We start from the raw sequence: 27424 nt of genomic DNA, 5'->3' as shown, positions 1-27424 counted from the left end.
GGAAGAATGGGGAGTTAGTGTTTAACTCTCTAAAAATCAATAAAAACATGTTTTTTTAAAAAGTTATATTGGAACTAAGTTAAATCTAGCATATTTTAAAATGGCTCTTTAAGGGCCACACTCTTAACATGATTGTATGCTGAAGGAAGAGGTACCCATATACCTCTACAGGGGTGGCTAATCAAACCCATATCCAAACACTGTATCTGAAACATAACCTGGTGAGGAAAGCCTCAGGCATCCAGGCTTCTCAACTGGAGCCCACAAAGGAGTCTTGATGCTGGGATTCCAGTCCTCGACGTGCCCCTCTGATGTGTGCATTCTCTTTCATAGGTTTAAGCCTAATGGCTCATGTGGAATAGGGGTTAATTCTTGCTTCACAGGATTCCACAAAAGTCTTTTAAAATAACAACATAAAGTATGTAATGTTTTAATCTTTACAAAAAGCCCAACTAGGAAATTACCACTATTTTCCATTAGAGTTCAAATCACCCTGAGTTAAAAATAAAACTTAGCCGACCACTTAGAACGTCACTGTGGTCACCACAAAGTCTGCCGAGTGTGTCTGTGAAATTCCTTAGGTGGCCACGCTGACCAGGAATTTGGTTTCAACTCTTAAAGCCCTCTGACTGATACTAAAATTATTTCATGGAAAATTAGACTTTCTAGAGTAAATCTGAAGCATATGCAAATAATCTTGGTAGCGAATGCTTTCCCTTTTCTGGTATAACAGGAAGAAAAATACTTCTATGAAATTGTGTTTATCTGAAAGAAAAAGACAGAACTAAAACACTTTTTTCATTCATAGAGGAACATTAACTAAAGCATTAGGTATATTGATAACATTCTTAATCCTACTCTTGAAATTGACACTCAATTAAGGAAAACACTACCAGGAAGAATTCACAATGTATTAGGAACTTTCCTTTATTTTGCTTGATATCTTAACATTCCGCTCTTAGCCTAAGAATTATATCAGATAAATTTTGCCATTAAATTTATTTTAAAAGGATAATCAAATTTTAAATCACATTTAAAATATGAATCAGTCTTCATAGCCTGTAGAATTTTTATATTATTCAACCAGAGGGTGGTTGAATCAGGCTATCTCCCTACCAGTTTTCTCTCAGCCTTGAGACTTAATGATTTCTGTGGATTATTCTTCAGCTATTTACTGCTGAAGAATAAAGTGCTTGTATCTCTTCACCACCCAAATTTAAGTAATGACCAGTCAGGCCTCAGGTATAACCTACATCCATGGGACAGAGCATTGCTAAACACATGAAACATAAATTCTAACCACTTGTATAAAAGACAGCAACTAACTGAACTAACAGCTTTCTCTCGTTATCACCCACAGTAATATTTTCCCACAGTATTCACCCACAGTGGAAACCTTGTACGCTGTTAAACAATCACTAACTAAAGTTCTCTGAAGAAAAGAAATTCCAATGCAGTAGACGGACCGCGTAGAGAATCTTTTACTATTGCCTGGAACTGCTGCAGCCGTGTTGAACCATGAGGGAAACAGCCCCAGGATGAACCCAACTTGGAGAATGGCAGCGTGACGAGAAATAAGAGACATGCACTTTAGATACTGCGGAGCCACTAAATTAACCACCTCTTGAGCATTCTTATATCCAGAGTTCTTCTTTTACAAGATAATGCATTATTTTATAGAACAAAAACATACAGATTCCCTGACTCTGTAAAAAATTGGCTATTTCCTTCTCTAAAGGTATACATACATCCTTCCAGATTCTGCAGTGATGACAGTGTTCCATACCTGTACTGTCCAATTCACCAGCCACCTATGCATGCGGCTATTAAGCACTTGAAATGTGGTTCATGTGAACTGAATTTCAAATTGTATTTAATTTTAACTAACTTTAATTTAACTAGCCACACGTGGCTATGGTATTGCACAGCTCTAGAGTAAAAGCTGCCAAGTCGTAGATCTCAGATTTGTCCTCATCAAGCTGGTGACTGCCACCACGGCTCCCTCACCCACTCATCTCCAATGGAGCATCTTTTCCGTGAGATTTGACTGTACCTCCTTCGCTCATGAGAATACAACTTGCTGTAATTGCTCTCTTTTCACTCAAATAATTTTACTATCATAACATGTCCCATATTTACCATTTCAGACTATCCTCCTCTCCTACTAATCTCACAAATTCAAAAAAATAAAAAATAATTTTACTCAGTTTAGTACTCCTACCCTGAAGTTCTTACCTGGATATCAGTTCCATCACTCAAATTATAGCCAAGCCTCTCCTACTAATCTCACAAATTCAAAAAAATAAAAAAAATATATTACTCAGTTTAGTACTCCTACCCTCAAGTTCTTACCTGGATATCAGTTCCATCACTCAGATTATAGCCAAGAGTAGGTAGTGAACATCACCTACTTTAACTCTCAACGATACAATGTGTGAAGCAAATAACTCAGCTCAAGGTGGTGATGCTTCAGAACTCAAAGATTCATCTTGATTTTTCTGGTTCTCATACTGCCAGGATAGCTGCCTCCTGCACACCACACTGGGGATGGAGCCCACAACCCAGACATGTGCCCTGACTGGGAATTGAACTGTGACCTCCCGGTTCATAGGCCGATGCTCAACCACTGAGCCAAGCTGGCCGGGCTATATTTAAATAATTGTATATTCCCTTTCAAAACAAATGAACACTTTAAACAAGATGACAGGAAATAACAGTACTATTAACATTGAGAAAAAGCCTCATTAAACACCACTCTTTTAGAGTGGCTTACCCAGATGGCACCTCGTTGATTTTTAAGTGTCAACTGCCCAGATGTAAAAAACAAACAAACAAACAAGCAAAACAAAACAAAAAAACACAAGTACCTCCAGAGTGTATGTAAGTCCTTGGCAATATTTTCTAAAGGGCAGTTAGGAAATAAAATTGTCCTACCATCATGTCTAAGAAGTATTATTACAATGCTGATAAACAACTAATGCAGGTTTTAGTATATATAACATATAAGGAATAAAATACCACAGAAATAGTAAAGTTTGCACAGACATTGTTCACAGCTGGTTGAAAAGACTAAATACTTATGTGATTTTTCAAATTATAATTAATATTTTTACTCTTAAAAACTTGGCAAGACAAGTGTTTGTTTTAACATTAATAGGAAATGAAGCCCCTGGGAAGTGACAATTAAGAGCTAAATGTGTGTTTTCGTTTCACATCAGTAATTTAGCCATACGTTTGGGGGTGTCCTTTCTCATGTGTGCCACTTTCGAAAAATCAATAAAAAGCATGTGAAATATCTAAATGAACACAGGGGAAATAGTGTCAGAAATCAATACTTCTCTACCAGCATGTTTAACCTGCTGAAATGAAGTGTTAAGCACAGAAATAAGATACCATATTACATTTATATACTAATGAAACCAGAAAAAGCAAAACATGTGACACTATAATTAAACAGCTGGAAGACATCCAAGCCTGTGTAAGTTGATAACCTTGGTACAATCTCTGGCAGTGAAAAGGCAGGTCTGCAGTGAGTTGATATGGCCAGTGCAGTTGTTAATTGAATAGCAGGCAATCTATAAACACTACTAATTGCATATGTGAAAACCTGTGCACAACTAGAAAAGCTGCCTAGAGAAGCACTCCAGAAAAACTACGTGGATAAAGCACTTGGCAAATCTTCTGTCTCTCTCAATCCCTGTGAGTCGGAGCTTAGTTTCGCCACTGCATCCTTCTGATTAACCTGCACACAGCAGACTTAATGGTACATTTTTCAAAGGATCATTTTTCTTCCTAACCAGATATGCACCGCACAACTATCAATTACCCACTCGTTTCAGAAAAGAACAAACAAGCCATCTAGAAAATTCAGCTTGTGAATGGAAAGCTTTCTACATCGTAAAAGAAGACATGGTCTTATTCCCAACAGGCAAAATGCTTTGCGGAATTGTTCCGGCGCATTTTGCAGAAGTGTGGCAGCTGCTGCGAACAGCATGGAGTGTTAAGATTTGACACTTTTTTTTTTTCTTTAAGGATATAGCCATTTGGGGAGGCTCAGAAACTGTTGTCAGAATTTTACTATTCATCCATTTAATAAATCCTTTTAAAATGATTATTGCTCTAGGATCTAAATCAAACTTTTTAAATTTTTGAATCTGTAAAGAAGATGGCTTAGCCCAAGGTTTTAGTTAGGAAACACGGGATCTCCTCCAGTTTAATATACAAATTCAAATATGGCCAGTTGGGAGGAAAGGTTGTTATCATTCCGAGAGTGTCGAGCAGCTCCCATAAACTGAATTGAGACTTAATCCACTCCGTAGTAAATATAATACCACATCATGAAACCTGAAACTACCAATCGGAGTATTGTACCGTTTTCAGAAGCACAAGTATTGAGGCCAGACTGACTTGTACTCAACTCACACCATGTCCCCAACACAAAAGAGTTATTGGCAAGAAACTTCAGACTGCTGGGACTCAGTTTCTTCATCTATGAAGTGGGAATTAAAATATACCTTATAAGGTTGCTCTGAGGAATCAAAGAGTTAATATAGGCAATATGGTTAGCAGAGTGTGTAGCATAAAAAGTGCTCAATAATGGTAGACTTTATAAAAAACAAAGCATGTGTTAACCATTATAAACAAATAGAAAGATGAAAATAGGTGTAGCAACAGCATGTCATCAAATAACTCAATGGTTCCTGATGCTGAGTTTTCTCCCACATTTCCTCAGGATAGAAGATTAATTCCTTGGAAAAAACACAAATTTGAATGTCTCACTTTAAGATATAGACATCCTTCAGCTAACACTCTCCCAAGACTAAGGGTAATTCCTCAAGGCTCTCGTTCACTTAGAAATAAAAATGAAAAGCAACTATAAAGAATCATTCATTGTAACAAAGGGTAAGTTTATAAGTAGGAAGCTGTGACAGGTGGGGTGCACAGGAAAATGAATGAAGTGTGTGAAAGAGCTGGGATCATCCCAGGTATTTGCTATCTGGAGAACTCCTCCTCTCAAAAGTCCCCAGACCACCAGAGAAAAGCTGGATTTAGTGTTGAGATGTTCATTTCCATCTACCACTTTGACCAGAAATCAGAATTGACAAAAACTATTTGTTAGTTTCACCAATTCCCTGATTACCAAAAGGCATGTGAACTGAAACAAGCTTTACAGATCAACCAGTTCCCAGCAGGTATTGCAAACGTCTTCCATTTGTTAATAGGCAGAATGAAAGAGCAGGGAGCAGGGTCCAGTCTCTGCTACAGCCCAGAGCTATGTCACTGTGGAAATCCCCACCTATGGGGATACACGTGATGGCCTCTTGGAACCAGATCTGTTTCCCGCACATCCAGCCTCTCAGCACATGTAAGCAGTTAGATTTCTCGTCATTACTGCATTTGAACTTTAAGAATTTGGAAACTGTCAACATAGAGCTCTCTGCTCCTGAATTAATTTTATTTCTTGCTCCAACAATCAAACTTCCTGCTTGTAAAGCTGAGATATAAACCTCCTTTTAACGTAAATTTGAAATGAAGCGTAGTTCAGTAACAATAATCAATGTATTAAAATATAATCATACTCAAAGGAAGCTCCTCCCTTGCAAAAGGTATCAAGGTAAAATTGCAAAGCACCTTGATTATTTAAATATGGATATTAAACAAATCATAATTATATCCCTAATAACTGTGTGTTAGCCTAAGTATTAGCGAGATAGATTTCGATTACATATATTCAATATATTTATACTATTACTACAGATATCCAAGGAGACTCTACTCAAAAAAACCCATTACTTGAAATTAGAAGAAACTAAAATTGTAAAATATGGATCAATCAATTAAACTAGGAGAGTGACCTGAACCATTTTTTAAAGTGGTTTGTTTATAAATATGTGATCACAAAAAGAACAAAATTCTCTAGGAAAAAAAGGATCCATATATGCCAGTGAGTCACATCAAGACAAAAATTGTCTTTGCATGTCCTCCATGGAAGCCAGCATTATAGAAGATTCCTGATATAAATGAAGACTATTTTTCAAAAATCTTAAACCTTCTACCTTCATACAGAATGATTTCCAAGCTGCTAATGCATCAAAAACCTTGAAAACACCTATTACTAATTCATTTTAATTCAAAACAATCATGAGTGGCATACCAGAGAGACAGTAAGCTTTGTACCTGAGTAAAAAGCCCTTACCCTCAAGGAGCTCCAAGTGAAAATACATCTCCGAGTGCTACCTATAATATAATGTGATATACTAGGCCAGCATTTTATGGGAATCGAGGTAAAAAGCCAAGATGAAAAGTCGGGAGGAAGGCATCCCGAGCGAGCCTTCAGTCTAAACCAGGAGGAGATATAAAAGTGCATGACCTGATGATATATATGGTAATACAAGGATTAGAACACAGAATGCACAGAGGTAGTACAGTTGAATATAAACCTGCAAAGACTAATTGTGAAAAGCCTTGGACCCCATGGGAGATAGTTTAGAATTTTTCCAATGGGGAGACAGTCAAGGGATATTTTAGTGCAGGGAAGTGACGATCGGAATTGTGTTTTGGAAAGACAGTTCTGGTGGAAAGATCAGACTGGGTGGGGACAGAGACCTGACAAATAGAAGCCAGCTAGGGGGCCAATGTAACTGTTCAAGTGAGAAATGACGGGGGCGAACCTGGGCAATAAAGTGAAAGGGGGTGTAAGGAGTGAGCACTGATAGAAACCGGAATGGATATGGAAGAGAAGGATCACCAAAGACAAGCAGGCCATTTCCAGCTTGAGTGACTGTGAGGCTGTTAACTGACAGAGGAAATTTCAGAGGATAACATTTGGAAACTTCTGAAATTAGCCAGGATTTTTAAAACATCACTATATATGTTCATTGGAGAAAATGTTATGACATCCAAGTTAAATAAAAGTATGCCCAGGTTAGTATTGGAATTAAGTAAACTTTGACATTTTCAATTCAAGCAAACATACCCTTCTTAGCTAAATCCACAGTCAAAACTCTACTTTCTACATGGTAACAGCTCACGAAGTTTCTTAGAATATACCTCTATGCTCTCATTTCTCTAATTATTTCCTATGAATATCCTGTATTTGTAAATCAGACCTTCCCAAGCTCTAGAATTTAAATAGCAGTACAAATATTTTGTACTGTTCTCAAAGAACATGTATGTTTAGAGCTCATGTGCAGCACTCCAATTGTGCCACTAAAAATTACCAGAACAGGACTGTGTAAATGCATGTGGATGCAGAAAATAGAAGGAAAAGAAAGGCAACCTCTTCCCACGGTGTTATAATTTGGTCCTCATAAATTTCCTGGAAGAAGAAGGAATTGGAGCAGGCAGGTGTGAAGATGAGTCAGACTGCAGACATGGCAGTTACCTGGAGAGCTGGAATGGTTTGGGAGATGTTTATAGAAGAGAGAAGACAAGCTTAAGGGAATGGATACATTACCTTCAACATCATGACTCAGGTAATTACGCACTTCGTTCAAAATGAAGTTGATGTCTTCTTCCGAAGGAATAGGATGGTGTGTAATATCGGTTGGAGTGTCGGTAGTGCCAGCTATAGTCATCTTTTGCCACGGTAAGAAGAAAATAACTCGCCCATCACTGGTCGCTGGGTCAAGAAGTCCCATGCTCTCTGGGCTGAGATAAAAGGAACATTTTTTAATTTTTGAAATTAGTAAAAATTTAATCTTAATCTACAACCTATTTTATTCATCACATCTCATATAAACAAACAAGAACAACATGAGCTATTACTTTTACTGCCACTAAATTAACCTAAAAATTCCTTTAAAAACAAAATTGGCCCAGGTTGTGTGTCAATTCTATGGAGCACCGTCCTATACACTAAAAGGTTGCAGGTTAAATTCCCATCCAGGGCACACACCTAGGTTGTGGGTTCAATCCCCAGTCAGTACATATATGGAGAGCAACCAATCTCTCTCTCTCTCTCTCTCTCTCTCTCTCTCTCTCTCTCCCACCCCTCCCCCTTTCTCTGTAAAAATCAATTAAAAACATATTCTCTGGTGAGGATAAAAAATAAATTTAAAAATTAAAAAAAAACACTTTGGTAACAAAAGGTAATGGAGCAAGTGTGATAATGCTAACATTCCACAGTAGAACCAACCCTTCCCATCTCAGAAATGCAAGGTTAATTATGAAAATGGACTTCAAGTTACAATTGTTTGGGATTTTATATTCCTTGGACAATTCACATGAGATAATGTCAGCGAGATAAATGTCTATAATTTCTTTTATGATGGTCAATTAAAGATAGCTCTTCAACCTTTTTTAAAGTCTATGAAAAGTATTTTCCTGGGACATTTGACATTTGGCACATCTTTTAGTAGAAGGTCTCAGAAGCACATGAGAAAAGTGAAGGGTCCACTTTCTAGAAACTAAAATGTAATCAAGAAGTCCTTTACTTCTTTTTACCTAGATCGGTGGTTCTCAACTTTTCTAATGCCGCGACCCTTTAATACAGTTCCTCATGTTGTGGTGACCCCCAATTTCATTGTTACAAATTGAACATAATTAAAGCATAGTGATTTAATCACAAAAACAATGTGTAATTATATATGTGTTTTACGATGGTCTTAGGCGACCCCTGTGAAAGGGTCGTTTGACCCCCAAAGGGGTCGCGACCCACAGGTTGAGAACCGCTGACCTAGATGAACTGGTACCACTTGACCAAATATGAGATTTCTTACTTTATTTCAATTTTACAGAAATCTCAAGGAGTACAGCCATAAGAAAGGGGCTCAGTTTTCTACTACTAAAATAATAATGTACTAGGATAAGGCCAAAAAGGAGAATGTGATGAAAATCTTTACACAGAGAGAAGGCACTAGTGCATCATGCTATGAAATCGAAGTTCAAGGATGCCTCTTCTGACAGATTACATAAAATCTTCCAAAATATTAATCAAGAATTTTCACTAACATGTGCTTATATTCTAAAACCAAATTAGAAAACACACTTGAAAGGATAGGCAACTATAAAAAAAAATTAACAAAACCCCATCCAATAGTGTTATTAAATCACTAGAAACTATTATTTGAATGTATTCATTAACCATTCAAAGACATGTGGAGAAGTTGTTAAAGGAGTGGAAGGAATCTGAAAGTATCTTATTCAAATAGGACACTACAAATCTTCAGAAGGCTGTTTCTATTTGACTGAATTCTCAAAGCAAGCCAGGGTTAACAGTATTTACCGGGAGCTATTTTCAGCTTCTATTAATGCAACTTCTGCAATAGGAAACACAATTCTATTTGGTTTAAATAAATTTTTAAGAAATCTCTCTTATACCCACAAACTTAAAAGGGCATATAGTCAACCTTCTATGTTTATCATTCCCTTTAAAATTTTTTTAATCCCAATTGATTCACATATATAAAGGTTAGACAATAACAACTCCTAAAATAAAAAATATTGTTTTGCCCTGGTCAGTGTTGTTCAGTTGGTTAGCACATCGTCCTGTAACTGAAAGGTGGTGGGTTCTATTCCCAGTCAGGGCATACACCCAGGTTTTGGGTTTGATCCCCAGTCAGGGCTCATGCGGGAAGCAACCGATCAATGTTTCTCACATGTCATATGGATGTCTCTCTCTCTCTCTCTCTCTCTCTCTCTCTCTCTCTTCCTCTTTCTGTTTCTCTCCCTTTCTCTTGTTCTCTCTAAAATCATTAAAAAAAATGTCTTATGAAAAGGAAATCCACAGTAAGCTTAGCTAATGCACTTTCTTTAAACCACAAGGAATATTAATCTTTCTTTGCAAAACCCATCAGCCTCATGATATGCCTGCTATGTCTATACAGCCTTTGGAGAAAGAAATCACTGTCTACAACCTACTTGAAAGACACAGGAGAGAGAGGGCCACAGTCCCCACTTAGCACATGCAAAAAGCACCACAGAAGTATGTCAGTCATTTAAAACTTCAACTAAGATTTCATCTTTACTCAGGGTTACTTAAAGAAAATATTTTTACTTTCATTTTTATACATTGAAAACTATAAGTCCGGAGTATTTTCAGTCTCTGTATGACTATTTTTTTCTTCATATTTATTATAAGATTCTCTTAAAATCTTAAAAGAAATTAGTTAAGTGTGTGTTTTGTAAACACCTAATTTGATCCTGGGTTAATATGCCCTTACATTAAATCAGTCACTTTGGGATTGGAAATTTAACTCATTCAGAGTTCAAGTTTTCAATTTTATAAGTAGTACTATATTGAAACAAAAAGATAAATTCCATATTCCAACAAATTATATCTTGGCATATCTTATACATGGTCATCTTTATGGACTAGATATCATGTAATATGCCTATATAACTCAATAAACCTCATCAACTTCAGCATAAAATTATAATATACAGAAACCTAGACATGAAATGCTGTTAGAAAAGCATAACTACTGAATCCTTTAAAACCTTCCAATGCAATAAAAGCAGTTTAAAGGGTGAAGGTGATGGTTACCAACACACGTAACTGGAACCTGTAGAGAATCAACTGCTTAAGTGAAGACATATGTGTCAAACATAAAATTAACAAGCACAGAGGGAAGACAAAGCTATTAATGTCTGGTATAAAAATTTAAGAATCCATTTGGAAATAGCTTTCATCAGTTCTAAATTACCTAATTCATGCTCTCCCTTAGGGAAAAGTTTGTTTTCTTATAAAGAATTAATTCTGCACCGTTACACTAAAGTTTGAAAATGGATATCAACTATGGATATCAACTATAACAGAGTGAGGCATAGGTCTTTTTCAATATGTATGATTCACTTGACATCAGGAGCAAAAAAGCTTCCTGCTAATGTGTGTGTGTGTGTGTGTGTGTGTGTGTGTGTGTGTAGGATTAAATGTAATGAACAATTTTCTCATGCAGACTACTGCCTTCCTGAAGTACTAGTACCTGTATTTAAACTGAAATCAATTTATTAATTACGTAGCAATCAGTGGTAGAGCTAACAGCATGCAGGCACTTATAGGGAAAAAAACTGACCTCTGGTCAGTGGTAAAAAACCTTTAGGCTATAAGGAGGAGATGCTTTTCATGCATTTCAGCCATTTGGTGTATTGTTGCTGCTTTCATAAAAGCATAGCCACAACTCTGACGAAAATTCCAGATTTCTTAAGTGAACTAAAAAGTACCTTTAAAAAGAAATGATTTCTGTGTGTTGGGTTTTCTGGCATTAAAATAATTTTTAAAAAGCTGTTACCATGGCCCACGAGAATTCCACGCATGGAATGTTAGGGTCATGACAAGCTTAATAAATGCCATAAAGATACTCTGAAAACAACCCAAGATAGACTTATGCATAGTCCTTGCTCTCCATTTAGTAGCCTACACGCAAGGAGTCAGTGGCTAATGAGCTCACTGCATTTTCAAACTGAGCAGGTTCTAGTTGAAATGTTAGGTCTTCAGTTATGATCAGGCTGTTTATAGGGCAGCCCCCGTCCGCGGTCGGTAAACCACGGCTCACGAGCCACATGCGGCTCTTTGGCCCCTTGAGTGTGGCTCTTCCCAAAATACCAACGTGTGGGTGCGCACGTACAGTGTGATTGAAACTTCGTGGCCCATGCGCAGAAGTCAGTATTTTGTGGAAGAGCCGGTATTTTGTGGAACAGAAGCCGGTATTTTGTGGAAGAGCCACACTCAAGGGGCCAAAGAGCCGCATGTGGCTCGCGAGCCGCAGTTTGCCGTCCACTGGATCCCTGAGGACCTAGTTAAAGCCTTGAGTTATATAATTGCTGAGTGTGATTGGTTGATGAACCCAGGGAGATGTTTCCAACTGAGATCTCTTCACCCCACCTAAGAGAATGACTTGATATGGAGAGCAAAACTTTCTTCTGGATTGCCAGTATTACAGCTGCTCAAGGTCCGTGCCTTAAGAGGGAATAAACTCTTAATCCAAGTTGCATTCCCAAGCAAAAGGCTCATCTACAATGGAGCTGGAAGGGAACTGGGCTGTCGACCATGCCTCCAAGGTTTCCAGCAGGTTGTGTAGTAGTTGCAGGTCAAAGTGCTAACTAAACATGGAGATATTTATTTCTCCCAAAGTAGAATGAAAATGATTTTTTTTATCCTCACCTGAGGATATTTTTTCCATTGATTTTAGAAAGAATAGAAGAAAGGGAGGGGGTTGGAGGGAAAGAGAGAAAGAGAGATGCGAGGCATTATCAATTGGTTGTTTCCTGCACAACCAGGGTTGGGATCAAACCTACAACCCAGGTACGTGCCCTTAACTGGGAATTAAGCCTTCGACCTCTCAGTATGTGAATGGACACTCTTAACTAGCCAGGGCAATAGATGTTTTTATTTCATCTCTATCCCTAACCATTTCTCTGTTTCTGACTATCAGTGTTATTATGATGAATTAGAAATTACATCTAATTTTTACTTGCTATAATATTTTTCAAAATAATTTCAGAAGTTTTAAACATAAAAATACCTGAGTGGTCCTTATTTTCAAATTCTTCTTAAGTAAATTTGGGTGTTTTATAAAATTAACTTTTTAATTAAAAAGTCCTTTATGAGCCCTAGCTGGTTTGGGTCAATGCATAGAGCGTCGGCCTGTGAACTGAAAGGGCCCAGGTTCGATTCCAGTCAAGGGCACATGCCGGGTTGTGGGCTCGATCCCCAGTGGGGAACTTGTAAGAGGCAGCCGATCAATGATTCTCTCTCATCATGGATGTTTCTATCTCTCTCTCCCTCTTCCTTCCTCTCTGAAATCAATCAATCAATAAATATACACACACACACACACACATATGTATATATATACACATATATATATTAAAGTCCTTTATAAAAATTTTTGCAAAATTAAATTTTAATGTTTTAATGAAAATTCTGAAACACTAAGGCTTAACCTCTGAAGATGACTACACTAAAGAAAGTACACAAATGGATCCCAAATCATTAACTCGTAGAAAGGAGTATTGCCATTAAAGCTAAGAAATTGTATTTTGTCTTCTGGATGAGTTCCTTTACTTATTTCTCCTCTTTTTTTTTTTTTTAATTTTAGTTGACATACAATATTACATTGGTTTCTGGTGTACAACATAGAGATTAGACATATTTCTCCTCATCGGTTATTAAGAAAGGAGGGCTAAAAGACTAAATATAGACAATGCCTGTGCCCTTCATTCTCTGGTGACAATCACAGAGTTGGAATCCAGTACCTGTAGTAACCAGGCATCACAATGTGGACCCCAGCACTCGGCTGGCAGATAGTTGCGGCATCCTTATCATCCATTTGGCGCACGGCGTCTGTGAAAGGTCCCGTGGCATTGATAACACATTTGGCTCTCACATCAAATTCCTGTCCTGTGGAAGAAAGCAGCATCAATCACACACCCCATTTGTTTCTCTGCTCACGGGTGCTTTGGATTATTAATTCATCTATTAACTCCACCTATGGCAAAGTATATTGTATACCACACGAAGTGACATGAGCAGCCAGAGTTATTGAAAAGCCACACAAAAGGCTCGCACCTGAGTAAATGTTCCAAAACCAAGTCCAAACTGAGGGACTGGGGGGAGAGCATGCCGCTTTTTCATTTCAGCTCTCAGTTATTTTGAAAAATGCCCCGCATCCAAGTGCCAAATGTGAAGAAAATGAGATGAGTAAATAAGCTGCTTTCTCTTTAAAACTCAAATGTGTAAGCAGTGTTGCCGCGAGACAATGTATTTCACATTGCTGGTTTTGTTTAAAGAAAGGATGTAATTTTGAAAGGGTGCCTACATGGCCTTAGACTCAGGACAAGAATGAAAGTCTAACCAAAGTGAAGTGATTGACTCTAACGTGTAAATGCACTGTTTATGTCATGTAAAATGATACTTTGAAACTTGCACGTTTATTTTGTTTCAACATGTTTCTGTAAAGAAAACTAAATGCATTCATAGCTGTGGGGGTTTTGTGGGCATTTATTATTTTCGCATTTTATTATCATTACTATCAGCATCATTATTTGGGGTAAATTGCCAGGTCCCACAAGGGAAAATTTTCACGTTAAACCAGTCACTGTTGACAATAAGGATATAATTAAGATGACTCTGAAATCTGCTTAAGTCAAATCAAAGTGACAGAAAAATTATAATTCAGTCATTATACAGGCAAGGCAAGATGCTAAGAAGAGCTCCCTGCCAGAGCCTTGGCATACCTGTGAGTATGTCCTTGCACCGCGCGCCGCTCACGCGCTCTTTCCCTGTTTGGGGGTCTGTCTTCTTCAGCAAGCTCAGGACCTCCATGTAATTGGCTGTGGCAGCCCCATACCTGGCAGCAGTGAGAGCAATGGCAAGGTTCATCCGTGCGTCGTTGTGTTGTCCTGCAGCAGGGAAAGAGGAGGGACAGGAGTCACCTCGAGCCACAGGCTGGTGGTTCAGAAGTGTGTCACAACAGATATGTCACATCTGTCCCTGTCACCCAGGATATAAATGATGGCTGGTCAGCTCTAGAGGGCAGGATTTAAAAATACACAGTCATTCTCGGTCGGGCATTTACCTGCCACTTCACCAAGCGCACTTTTGTGCCGCGGAAAGGGCGAAAAATACCCTTTCCTGCAGAGCTCAGACCGATTATCTGAAAGTTAAGCAATAAGTAATTATTCTCTCAGTTTGGGGAACATATGTATATGTCAGACTTTTCCTAATACAGACAACCCTTATGCATGAAAGAGAAGCAATTCAAAACTTCAGAATATTTGACACCCCAACTGGTGTTGATTAACAATTTTTATGAGTATGTGCGCTATCTAATATTCAAAATCAAGAGCTTATTCTTCCATACAGAATCTCTGGGTATTCTATAAAAGGATTTTTTTTCTGGGTCTGAATTTTGATCAGAGCTCCTTAACATGTAACTTTTTTTTTTTAATCGCACACATAAAAGGTAAGAAATTAAGCAGGGCAAAATTTAATTACAGAACAATTCCTACCTGTATTGTTAAAGATTTATTGCTGAAAAAATCCTAGTTAAAGAAAACTAAGGGGGAGGAGAAGGGGGAAAGATGATTAATCACTTTAAAATACTGGCATCACTAGAGACTTTTTCTATTTATTATTGCCAGTGGAGTTAACGCTGACCAGGAAGAATTACTCTACATTGCAGGGGCCAGGTTCTCTGTGCCCTGAATAATTAATTACCCAGGGCTAGATGTATTGAAGCAGGGTTCAAATTCCCACACACTGGGATCAGTTCTATCAAGATAATACTGATAAAGGGATGAATTTGTAATGAATATTGTTGTTGATTTATGTTGCCAGCATACCAAACATTTAGTATAAATGGTTTATGTAAAGTTTCTTCCTTGTGATTCAGTCTGTGCAGAGCCAGAAGCACAACACAGGTAATCTGTTCCAGCTAAAAGGGCAAAGTTATAAAGAGAGAATCGATGACTGAGATGCCGCCGCCCCTACCCACAAACATCTTATTCTAAAACCGCCGGACTAATACAATCCGCCAAGAACCTTTCCTTCAAAATGAAATCCTCTTATCAAGTGAAGAGCCCATATTAAACCTTAACATGCAGAATGAAAAGTTATTTTATAAAAAAAAAAAATTAGTAGTAGGAAAGTAGGAGAAAGAAAACAACAGCAGCCTTGGGACCTGAGCTAGAAGTAGGAAGAAGGGTAGCATGTCTATCAATTTCAACTTAGCGTGACCCCGAAGTTGCTATTAGAACAGTCAGTAGGTGTATTTAATGTTTAAGAAACCAACTTTTATTAATGTAGGGCTCCTTACTTAAAATTGGAATATATTCCACAAAGTTAAATGCATACAGAGTCCACAGCAACAAAATAAAAAATCCACTATAGCCCAGCCGGCATAGCTCAGTGGTTGAGGATCGGGCGACCTAGGAACCAGGAGGTCACGGTTGGTTTCCAGGTCAGGGCACAAGCACGGGTTGCGGACTCGATCCCCAGTGTGGGGCATGCAAGAGGCAGCCGATCAATCTCTCTTCCTTTCTCTTTGAAATCAATAAAATAAAATAAAAACTTTAAAAAAATTCTACTATAGATCTTCTCTTTAAAGAAATTATACATCTAAACTAAAGAGAGTGAGTACCCATCCCATCCAATCTTTCTAGTAGATGTATTCACATAACAATGAAACACATCACGGGCAATTCAAAAAGCCCAGGGCCTGTTAGTGCAGTGGGAAACCCTCACCCACCCAGATGCGCCTTGATGTACACACATGGCAGGTCCTGGAAAGCCATGTGTGACTTGGCTATTTTGAATCCTACATGAAGTCACTATTCAAAGGAACCAGACAGAAATCCCATTTATTAAATGACAAATGCCTTTGTAAAATGGTATCTCTATTACACAATCATCTGGTAATAAAACTCTCTAAGTTCTGAAAATACAAAATCTTTCTTTTAATGCCTTTTAAAATATAAAATCTCACTGGATCCGTACTCGTATAGTTCATTATGCTCTGCGGCTTCTATACTAAGAAAAGCCTCCCTAATTAGCTTTCAAATCACAATACTTTTTTTTTAAATCTTTATTATTGAAAGCATTACATATGTCCCCTTGTTTCCCCCATTGTGAGATTTTCTTTTCTAGTGGACCTATCTGATCAGACCGCATGAGGTTTAAGTTCACACTAAGTCCCAATATACTTTTGAAGGTAAACAAGGTCAAACTCAGTTAAAGTGTGAGGGGAAAACAAGTTTCTTTGCTCCTTCTTTTCCTCACCTGCCCTGATACCCAGCAGCACCTGCTTTGACTCGAATCAGGTACATCACTTATTTATGAAGGGCTTCATAGTATGGCCCTCATCTGCCACTTTTCTACTCCCATTATTCTCACTACCTAGGACTATGAAATCATTTGCAAATCCCTAAACATCTGTGTTATTTCACAACTTCTTGCCTTCGCCCACATTCATTCTTCTGGCTGCAGTACCATGGTGGAAGCTCTTGGCAATTCCTATTCATCTTTCATGATCTGGTTCAAGCATCTCCCCATGAAGTCTCCACTTCTCTGCATCCCTCCAAGGCAACGTTGTTTATTTCTTCTTCTGAGTCAACATTATAGCGTGTACATACCTTTTTTATAATCTTTATGATACTACATTCATCCATATATCCATCAGCTTAAAAAACAATAAGCTTTGGCTATGAGTCAGACACTGTGACAAATGCAGGGAACACCCAGTGGTGAGAGAGATACAGGTGTCTCTAGTCTCATAGAACTTACATCACATTGCAATTACTGTATGATTTGCCATGTTCCCTCATTCCAGTTGTGGGAAGTCAGGAAGCTTTACTTGTTCATCTTTCTTTTTTCTTGTTAGTACCAAACACAGAACAGGTATCCAAGAGGTGTTAAGTGTAGACAAAATCCATAAATAAATAAGGTTTATTTATAGCCTTAGATATATAGTCTTAATTTTTTCATAATTATATACAAATTTTATAAAATTGTCTCATCTATATAGATTTACAGTTTTATCTCTAACTATGGAATGCTTTGTCTGGTGTTAAAGAATTTCAGATCTCAATGAGTTGGTTGCAAGAAGTTTTAAGGGGAGCAGGGAAACCCAGAAATGTGTAAAATCTGAACTTAAACCCAAGTGGGATGAAAGGAGAAATGGTTATGTATGACTTATCCCACAAGACTTATCCCACAAGTTTCTCCTTACTCTGCAGGGGAAAAGCAAATCCAGTTATTATAAGCTTCTAGAAACTGACGAATACGTTGAGTTTCCTCTGGGCCCAGGAGCTCACACCTCCACCCAGAAGTTCCCTTCTTTGCAGACATTCAGCTTAATTCATTTCCCTCCTTGGATTCAGGGTAGATCTCCTCCTTACCCACATTCAAGTCAGCCTGTACCCTGAGATACCCAGATGCTTGCAGTGTGTGCTTCCTGGGATAAGTGGTATATCTTCACTCTTCTTAACTAAATTCCTCCTAGCCCCCATTCCTGACATTTTGCAAGGTATCTGCATGCCTCCTGTAATTTCGTTTCTGGAGAAAAAAGTTTTTGACAAACAGTGCATGTCATTGGAATGCGCTACAACAATCTCACCTCCCCCACCCAATTGATCTGCTTATTAAGTTTGGATTTTCCAATCTGTTTCCTCAGAGCCAGGCAACATACTATTCACTAATCAGCGAATAGCTTTACGTTGGCACTTACACAAGCGCCCAGACGGGGACTGTGAAAATCTGTTTCCTACTCTTCTCCTTTTGCACTTGAAATCTTACATATGTGCACATTCTGAACTTGCAGTGCTTCTGAGAGGAAGCACAGAAGAGGTGGAACTATAACTGTTTTCCCTTGTTTAGAAAAACAAAATGTTCAATCAACCCACTGAACAGAATATAGGTCAGTGGTGGTAGAGAAGGATTTTTGTCTTCATCCTCAATGGCCTCGCACACAGGTTAGTGGGAGATATTTGGGGTGGAAAATATTTTAGGATGTAATCATAGGATAGACCTCAAGTATAAATATTTTGGAGACATAGCAATATTGCTCTACTCAGAGGGTTTCAAAGTTTGGCAGCTAAGTTATCATGCAAAACAGTTGGAAAAAGAGAAGTAGTCACTGAAAGTGTAAACGGTATGAAGAATGAGTAAATATGAAAATCCCTAGGTAACAAATTACCTGGCATTTTCCTGGTCCATCGGATCTAAAATTCTACAGTGCTGTGAAATTCTACATACAATCTTATTTTAATACAGCATACTTTAAAATGGGCATGCACAGTGCACAGACCTATCTATATGGACCCAGGAATTTGTACAGAAAGTCTAATTGTTAGAAAAAACAGTCCTTGATTAAAATAACACCTGTCCAAAAATTCATAGGCAATTAAAATTGCCACAAGAAATGTTGAGAACTTTCCCTTCCATCTCCCTGTGCCCTGACCCTGCTTCTGGAAGGGGGAAAAGGATGCATGAAAGAAAGAATACTTCCCCAAAGATTTCATCCCATTTCCAACAAAACGCACAGGGCACGCTTCATTGTCTCAGGCTGACAGTGTCACAGTGACCTCTCGGGCAGCTTCTCCTTAGCAGTCAGACAAAGAAAATTCAAAGGCTAACAACCCACCAAACTCAAGCTGATTTCATATAATCATTATATTTAAAATTTCCTCGTCTAATGGGAAGAGTGCAGATAGAGGCAGAGTAAAAAGGTGTGTGTGTGTGTGTGTGTGTGTGTAAGGAGATGACTAAATTCTGGTTTAAGTACATATGATGAATAAACGTGAAGAGGAAAACAAAATGAGAGCCTATTTCAGAGTAAATTGTGACAACAATGCATTTCCATAAGTAAATTACGGCTAGTGGCCGGGGTGAGGGAAACAGTTCAGCACCTCACAGGACATATTGGTGAGTGGCTCTGGGCTTGGAATGACTGGGTCACACGTTTTGGTACTTCTCTGGGCTTCGGTGTCCTATAAAAGGAGAGGAGTTGGGTGGCCCCTCAGAAAATATACAGAAATGGCTGATCTTCAATAGCTAGCTACTCTTTTCAATACTTCAATTTTTTTTCGTTTCTGGTTTCTCTGACTTTGCCCCCAAGATGTCTAAAAAGAGAATGGGCATTAAAGACCAAAAACAGGTGCTTTATAAAGTAAATCAGAAAAAAAAACAACAACCAGAAATCATGTTCTTACATTAGATATGGAGTTACAATGCAATCGTGGTTTGGTTGGTCTTTATGGGCTATGTAGTACTAGTATATTGCAAAAAGTGCCCCAATTCTTCACCCCTCCTTGCAGCCATGCCCTTTGCCACATGTCTTCACAGCGTCTTCTCCCACTCTGACTCTGGACTCAGCCATGTGAAACGGTTTGGGTCAATGGAATGTCAGTGGATGTGAGGAAAAAAAGAAAAGGGAAGCTCTTCAAATGCTATGAAAAGGACATCCCCAGGCTGACCTGCTGGTACCAGGAGGACAATGAGAGGCATGTGGCAAGTTGCTGCAGTCATTCATTCCAGCCACGGCCGTCCTACACCAGCTAGCAGACCTGAGTGCAAGTTGAGCCGAGAGCAGAAAAATCTCTGTGCCAACCCAAGACAAGATCAGAAGAACCTGACTGCTCCAGTGCATTAGCAGTAAATCCTAATTGTTTTTGTGCTACTGAGGACTAAGGGTTGTTTGTTGTGTGGAATTGTGGCAATAGGTAACTTATACAAGCAATGTAACCATTTTTCTTATATAGTCCCAACTGAACAATGGCTTATAGCCTCAAAATTGCATTATAAGATGGCTATTTAGAACGCAATTCAGCCCTAGCCAGTTTTGTTTGGTAGTTAGAGTGTTGGCCCTCAAACCGAAGAGTTGTGGGTTCAATTCCCATACCTCAGTTGTAGGCTCAATCCCCAGCCCCAGTTTTGCAATGTTTCTCTCTCTGTGTCTCTCCCCTCCCTTCCACTCTCTCTCTCTCTCTTGGGAAAAAAAAAAAAAAAGGGGGGGGGGGGGGGGGGAGACACAAAAACATACTCAGGTGAGGATTAACAACAATCAAAAAAAAAGGACACAATTCATTTTCCTGTAAAAATGCCATAAATAAAACATGGTGAGTTGATTAATTTGTGCCACAAGAGCTATTTAGTGCATATGGTGTTTGAATAAGGGAATCGGTCATTATTCCAAAGCCTCAATGCCCACCACTCCCTCTCACTGACCCTCAATCTCCAGGCTGACCCCAGGGCCCATCCTCAAACACAACTCTGCTCTTTCACACCTCTGGCTTGTTGCTCATGTTGTCCCTACTCCACTGAACATCTTGCCCTACCTCTACACTATCCAACTTTTCATCTTTCCTTCACCAAACCTTCCCTGACTCATATCAGTCACAAGAGCCTTCTCTCCTCTGTGCTTCCATGGCACTTTATAAGCACATTTATTACAGCACAAACTATTTTCTCAACATTTGCATTGAACACTCATTAATTGGGCAAACATGTACTCAATGCTTTTAATGTACCAGGGATTATCCTAGGAACCGGGTTTACAACAGGCACACAAATAGTCACTGCAGACTATTGGATGTTCCTAAAAGAACAGAGAGCACCTTATTAATTTTGTTTTCACAGCACCTACCGTAGCATTTGCTACCTAGTAGATATTCAAATATTTGTTGAACAAATGAATGAATGAGTTAATGGACATGAATATGGAACATAATCACTGGTCAAATAAAGGAAATGTGCTCACGGCTGAGATATTCTAGGAACAGTCCCCAACCCCTCAGTTCTACCCCCACTAAAGACTGTGTTCTCCACGAAACCAAGGGGCTATTGTCTGTCTACCTAGCTACCCAGACAATGGAAGCAGCATGTCTCCTATCACAAAATCTCTGGTGAAAAGAGAAGCAAAAAGAGAAGGCCAGTGATAGAGTTAAGGCAAGCGTGCGGTGTATGATTAGGACAGCAAGTGGCAGATCCCTTTAACAAATATTGACCTAGTACATATTGTGAGCCAGGCACGATGCTAGGCACTAGGAGGGAGAATGGGACTACCCTGGTCTCTGCTCTATGAAACCACATGGGGAAGACATAAAAATCAACCAAAATAAAACAGTAAGATTATTAAAAATTGCAATAATGGCAATAAAGGAGAAATAGGTGGCAGGGGGAGCAACTCCCTGGGCCGGGGCTATATTTTAGGCAGGGCTGTTAGGGAAAGTGGTCAAGATGAGCAAGAAGTAGAGAAAATGCAAAGAAGATAAGTCCTAACAGCAAGACCACTTTCTATCAACTGTAATCACTGCTAATTTTCAATTATATCCAAAGCTTACATGAAGCATAAACTACCAAAAATGTGACTATGGTATTAACACAACTCCATTTGATGAAAAAGTGCTGGGAAAGTGATTTTTTTTTACTCATACTTTACTCACCTATATTTTAAATATACTTATCAGGAATTAAATTTTAAAATCTTCCTGGGTTAATGTACACTATTCCAGGAGATGTCTTCTAGTATAGACTGGTAAAACTCAAAACAAAAGCATAATACTCAAAGTTTATGAATTGGAGTAATTTGCTGTCACTTATCCACACTACAGTTCTCAGGAAGGGGCACGTGTTAGCACTAAGCATGTAATCATTTTTATTATTAAATACAAAGGTACAATTAAATACAGGTACAGGATGTGACCTGCATCATAATTCTGCCCCGCCTTTCTCTTTGCAATATCCTTTTCATTATCCTGGGCCTTTTGTTCCTTCATGCTTCTTTTGTTTCTCCCTAAGTTCTCGGATAAGCTATTTACAATCTAAATAATTAGCAATCAGCGTGGATCTGTGGTCTTTGGCCCCATGCAAACGAAACATTGTGAAGTGCCTTAACATGACATATTTAAGCACATAAAGCTTCTCTTCCCTCACGACTTTCCTTTCTTGAAAAAGTTTTAAATGAATCTAATAAAGAGTAAGTTTTCTACTTTTCAGATACTTAGAAATCAGCTAGAGCTGAACAGATATAAACTGCAAATAACAGAATGTGAACTGCAAACTGCAAACAACAGAATGTCTGGGTTTTCATCAGCTATATCTGTGCAAAAGTGTTCTGTCAGTTTACAATGAAGACCCCTCGCGTCCAATGACTACCCACTCTCTCTCTTAGACCAGTGGTTCTCAACCTTCTGGCCCTTTAAATATAGTTCCTCATGTTGTGACCCAACCATAAAATTATTTCGTTGCTACTTCATAACTGTAATTTTGCTGTTGTTATGAATCGTAATGTAAATATCTGATATGCAGGATGGTCTTAGGCGACCCCTGTGAAAGGGTCGTTCGACTGCCAAAGGGGTTGCGCCCTACAGGTTGAGAACCGCTGCTCTAGACAATTCATTCTCTCTCTAGCGCAAACCAAAAGTAGGCTTTTATACTTTTAAGAAAAAGGGGAAAGGAGCAATGTGACCAAAGCAATTAACTGAAATGAGATGAAAAGTCAGAACGCATGACCCACTAGGGAGACTCTTGCAGACCATTCAACCATGTGGCCTGAAGCCACAGGTCACCCGCCTTGGTTGTTTGTGAAATGCACAAAAGTCCCTGAGAAGCCACCTTAGAATGTCTGGCTTTGAGGGCAAAGGTCTCGCTTTACTGAAAGCTGCAGTCTGGAACACACGGCATCTGAACCCAAGGTGTTCTGCAAATGCTTGAGATTTGTCTCTTTTACAAATAGTTATTAAACGGGCTGGCTCAGCTGCTCTAGGACTCTGCGCTACAAGAGCAAGCTTACAGTCTAACTTGGAAAAGTCATAAGTTCCAAAAAGTCTCCCCACTTCCTAGCACACGTCCTTTCTCTTGCCTCTGCAGTTTTCCTAAAATATCACCAAACACGGTGCTCCAGCCATATCTCTGTCTCCCTCATGTTATAGGAAGATTTGCAAGCTTCTTTCAAAGGACTGTGTGCATAAGTTCAAGTCCCATCCTCAGCCCCTGGGAAACCTCACACTAGTTGCTTTCTCTAAGGTTCTTTCCATTCATCTCTGCAGGGGGAGTAGTAATGGGATTGACATAGGGTTAACATGAGGAATAAGTGAGACAGGCAATGTATGTTACAACCTAACAGTTCTCAACAAATATTAACTATCATTATTAAAATATTTAAAAATTTACTAGAAAGTCAAGACCACTTTACACTGTAATGAAAAGATATAGTTGCCTAAAATATTTTTTAAATGTAACGAACTTTTCCCGAAAAATGTCACAACGATCTCTAATCTGTACACTTCAGGAACACTGCTTGCTCTTTTTGTTTCTTTTTCTCTCTCTTCACCTTTCACCGCTGACAAGCAAGGTATTCCTTTGCGTGCGTCACAAAGGATAAGAAGACTGGAGAACGCTTTTCCATCCAGAGGAAAACAGCGTTGACGTGATAACAGTGTTTCAGAATGTTAGCATCACCAAATCTTAATCGAGGGGACTTCATTTCTCTTTCAGTTTTTACAAAGGAAATCAACACTTGCTATAAATTAGGAAAAGTCAAAAGACTCACATTCTAACCCTTCAAACAATCACTAACTGGATGTGTTTTTGTAATAGATAATTGTCTGGGTTTGGTTTGTTTGGTATTGCTTTCCAGCATCTGACACCCCGCTCCCCCACTTCTCTCTCTCATGCAAGCCTTGAAGACGGCAGTCTACCCCACCCGCAGGAGAAGGAAGGTGCAAGGGAAAACTCAGGCCTCTAACCTGTCACCAGCAATTAGATGCTCTCAGTACAGACATCAACCTAGAGATAGTGACCCAGAGCATGGGATGCGGATGCGGAGACTCCAATCTGACGGTGGGGGCAGAGCAGCAGCAGCAACAGAAATGTCAGCAGTGGTGGCAGAACAAGCCTCGATGTATGGTCATCAGCACTAAAGTCTTCAGTGATGTTCCGTTTCTGGAACAGGATTTTGCCTGTGGCTTTAGTTGCTGCAAAACACTTTTGGTCCCTTATTTTTCAATTGTCTTCAGCGTTCCCGTATTTCTGCCTGTTGTTCAACATCCTCTTAAAAAAACACTTTTCTCCTTACATCAGCCAGATTTATTTTTTTGCCTAAGACGGAAAATCTGGGCAAGACCGGACCTCTGTGCCTCAGTTTCCTCCTTGCTTAAGCCACCGAGTGGAACTTTATCATCACTCAGGATCCTTCGGGCTCTCCCAATTTTATAAGTTGCAATCACAAAATTTCAAATAAACCAACTGAAAACTTAAGAATCTACTTCAAAGTAAACGAAGCCTTTCTGAAAGTAATACACCTTGCATAGAAGGACTGGCAAAAGTGAGTTCTTTCACTTACAAAGGACCCCTTCCAGCCCTCCTCTCCTCATTTGTGTGTGAGTGCATGCACACAACTTTTTACAAACCTGCTGGAATGGCTCAACCTGCCCCAGGGGTGATTCCGAGTGTGAGCTACATAATAAATACATGGAAGCGTGTGCTAAGGACCGGCTGGGGAATTCTAAGTGGGAGCAGCCTTTTGAGAACCTTTATCTGTTTCAGGGCCAGTCCTGAATCTTATCAAATTTCTCTCCCTAATCACGGAAAGATTCCACGCCTTATCAAACTGTTATCGAATCAGCCTGACCAGAGTCCGATGTCCTGATTGTCTGACAGGAATGTGTACTATCACACTGACATGAACATCCAGCTGACTCCCCGCAGCCCAGGGAGAGCGCGGGGCCTGGAGACTCAGCATACCTGAGATGGGGACGCAGCTGCCACAGGCTGACACGCGCTTTACCCTTCAGAGTCTGCTCTTCATCCGCACAGGAGGGTTTACACCAGCTCCTCGGCCCATCTTCTAGACTCAGCCACTGAACTAATCCAAGTACAGCATATGGGGAAGCACTTGTAAACTGGAACCATTGTAAGAATGAAGCTATTATTGCCCGACTGGCATGGCTCAATGGTTGAGCATCAACCTAAGAACCAGATCACACTTTGATTCTCAGACAGGGCATACCCACGATTCCCGGGTGGGGTATGCAGGAGGCAGCCAATCAGTGATTCTCTCTTATCATTGATGTTTCTATCTCTCTGTCCTTCCTCTCTGAAATCAATAAAACAAAAAAATTTTTTTAAAGAATGAAGCTATTATGGTTCATGAAAATTTCCTTCTATTAATTTACCTTCCCTCTCCTTTTGAGACAGACTTTAATCTGTTATCCAAGTCACTAACATTTCTCAGTATCAGAATAATCTCTTAGCCATCAATGTTTACTACGAAACTTTTGGGGGGGGCTTGAAGCTTTAAAAGAGGCAGAAAAGTAAGAATTTAATACTTTTTCAATGCAAAACAAACCTTCAGGCTTACTTCACAAATATATTTTAACTGGTATTGTTTGAAACTACAATAACATCCAATTGCTTCTGCTCAAACTTGATATTTACTAAGCAGAATCCTGAACATAATTTGGTGATTCAAATATGTTTGCCCTAACGGAATTTTTAAACAGCAATCATGAGTCAACTGATCCACATGATGTTTTGTTTTTCATAAAAATTAATAAATCATTTGCAGATGACATGATACTCTACATAGAGAACCCTAAAGATTCCACCAAAAACTAATAGAACTAATAAATGAACAGAAAAGTAACAGGATACAAAATGAATATACAGAAATGGTTGCATTTTTTTTAATCATACATTTATTGATTTCAGAGAGAAGAAGGGAGAGATAGAGAGAGATAGAAACATCAATGATGAGAGAGAATCATTGATTGGCTGCCTCCTGCATGCCCCTTACTTGGGACTGAGCCCACAACCTGGGGCATGTGCCCTGACTGAGAATCAAATGGTGACCTCCTGGTTCATAGGTCAACACTCAACCACTGAGCCACAACCAGCCAGGCTGCTTAAGATTTTTATATATGTTCATAGTTCTCCTAAGAGTATAAGTTTACCTCTGGGCAGAGATTGTGATGGCACATTTTAAGTTATTATCTGAATAATTTTTAGTTCTAAGAGTTTTGGAGCCTAAAACATGGCATACCTATAAACATAATACAATGGACTTTTATTGAGTTATTGCTATGTGAATAAAAGACCGAGACCATAACAGTCTATTTGCCTTAAAAAGAGAGCAAAATTATAATATGTTACGCCATTAAAATATAACTTTAAATACAGCATATTAATCTTCAGCTTCACACACGTCTCCAACTTCCGAGGAGCCCTGCACAAATACGCTTTTGTAAAACAACCTCACAGCACTTTGATGTGGCCGTATGTTCATTAAAAGGAAGTATTACCACTTACATACATAAGGTACATAATGAATTCAGTATGTGTCTAGAGTTGGCTAATGCCATTAAAGCACATGCCAAAAGCACAGACTATAAATCAAAATGCGATTTGTCAAAGTAAGGTCTTAATATGATACAGGTTAGAAATAAATAAATAAACCAATAACGTTCTGAGATGGGATTAGTGAGGAGAGAGCTAAGCCCAAACTGAGACCAGGTTGCAACTGACATCCCTTTGTTCTATCTATAGCTTTGGCTACTCCTCTTTCTCTTGCACCTGGATAAGTACAAAATTAGCATGCACCAGCCATCCTTCACTCCCCCAAGGATTTATATCTCTAATGCCATTTTAAAGACTGATATTCTTTCCAAAATGTTGACATAAACCAGTTGGGCAATTACAGATTTTTTTAAAGCCCACATTACTAAAGTTTATAAAAATCTAGATTATTCTTTTTTTTAAAAAAGTGTGGAAAACACTTAACATTAACTTATTAATTCACTTCCAAATTGAGGAAGATTTAACAGCGGACTAGAAAAAGCAGACAGAAAAATAAAAAGGCTAAGCTAACTATCAAAAAATAAGAAAATCTAGTCAGTGGACACTGGAGTTGTCCAGGAAACGTGAGTAATGAGAGGATACTGCTCCGTGTCATACCTTCCTTTTTCCAGTGCCGTTACCTCTCTTTCC

The 27424-nt window shown here is 38.9% G+C and overlaps 1 protein-coding gene and 1 long non-coding RNA gene across 5 annotated transcripts in view; both read right to left on the bottom strand.

Annotated features, from left to right (window-relative positions):
* GPD2 (glycerol-3-phosphate dehydrogenase 2 (mitochondrial)) overlaps window positions 1-27424 on the bottom strand; it is a 115248-nt gene that overhangs the window by 18979 nt on the left and 68845 nt on the right. For all 4 annotated transcript variants that reach the window (XM_014534071.1, XM_014534072.1, XM_014534074.1 and 1 more), the window contains 3 exons: window positions 14179-14343; window positions 13198-13342; window positions 7457-7650 (listed from right to left, as the gene is read on the bottom strand). In XM_014534071.1, the coding sequence (XP_014389557.1) occupies window positions 7457-7650; window positions 13198-13342; window positions 14179-14343 (504 nt within the window). The remainder of the gene's footprint in view (window positions 1-7456; window positions 7651-13197; window positions 13343-14178; window positions 14344-27424) is intronic.
* LOC106724919 lies at window positions 14351-25469 on the bottom strand. Its single transcript, XR_001360748.1, has 3 exons — window positions 25184-25469; window positions 24227-24382; window positions 14351-14469 (listed from the first exon to the last, which is right to left on the bottom strand). It is a non-coding gene; the product is annotated as an uncharacterized LOC106724919 (long non-coding RNA).

This window comes from Myotis brandtii, unplaced genomic scaffold (assembly GCF_000412655.1).
Source record: "Myotis brandtii unplaced genomic scaffold, ASM41265v1 scaffold125, whole genome shotgun sequence".
NCBI lineage: Eukaryota > Metazoa > Chordata > Mammalia > Chiroptera > Vespertilionidae > Myotis > Myotis brandtii.
The sequence above is the reverse complement of the archived record's forward strand: the minus strand, read 5'-3'. Positions and strand labels throughout refer to the sequence as shown.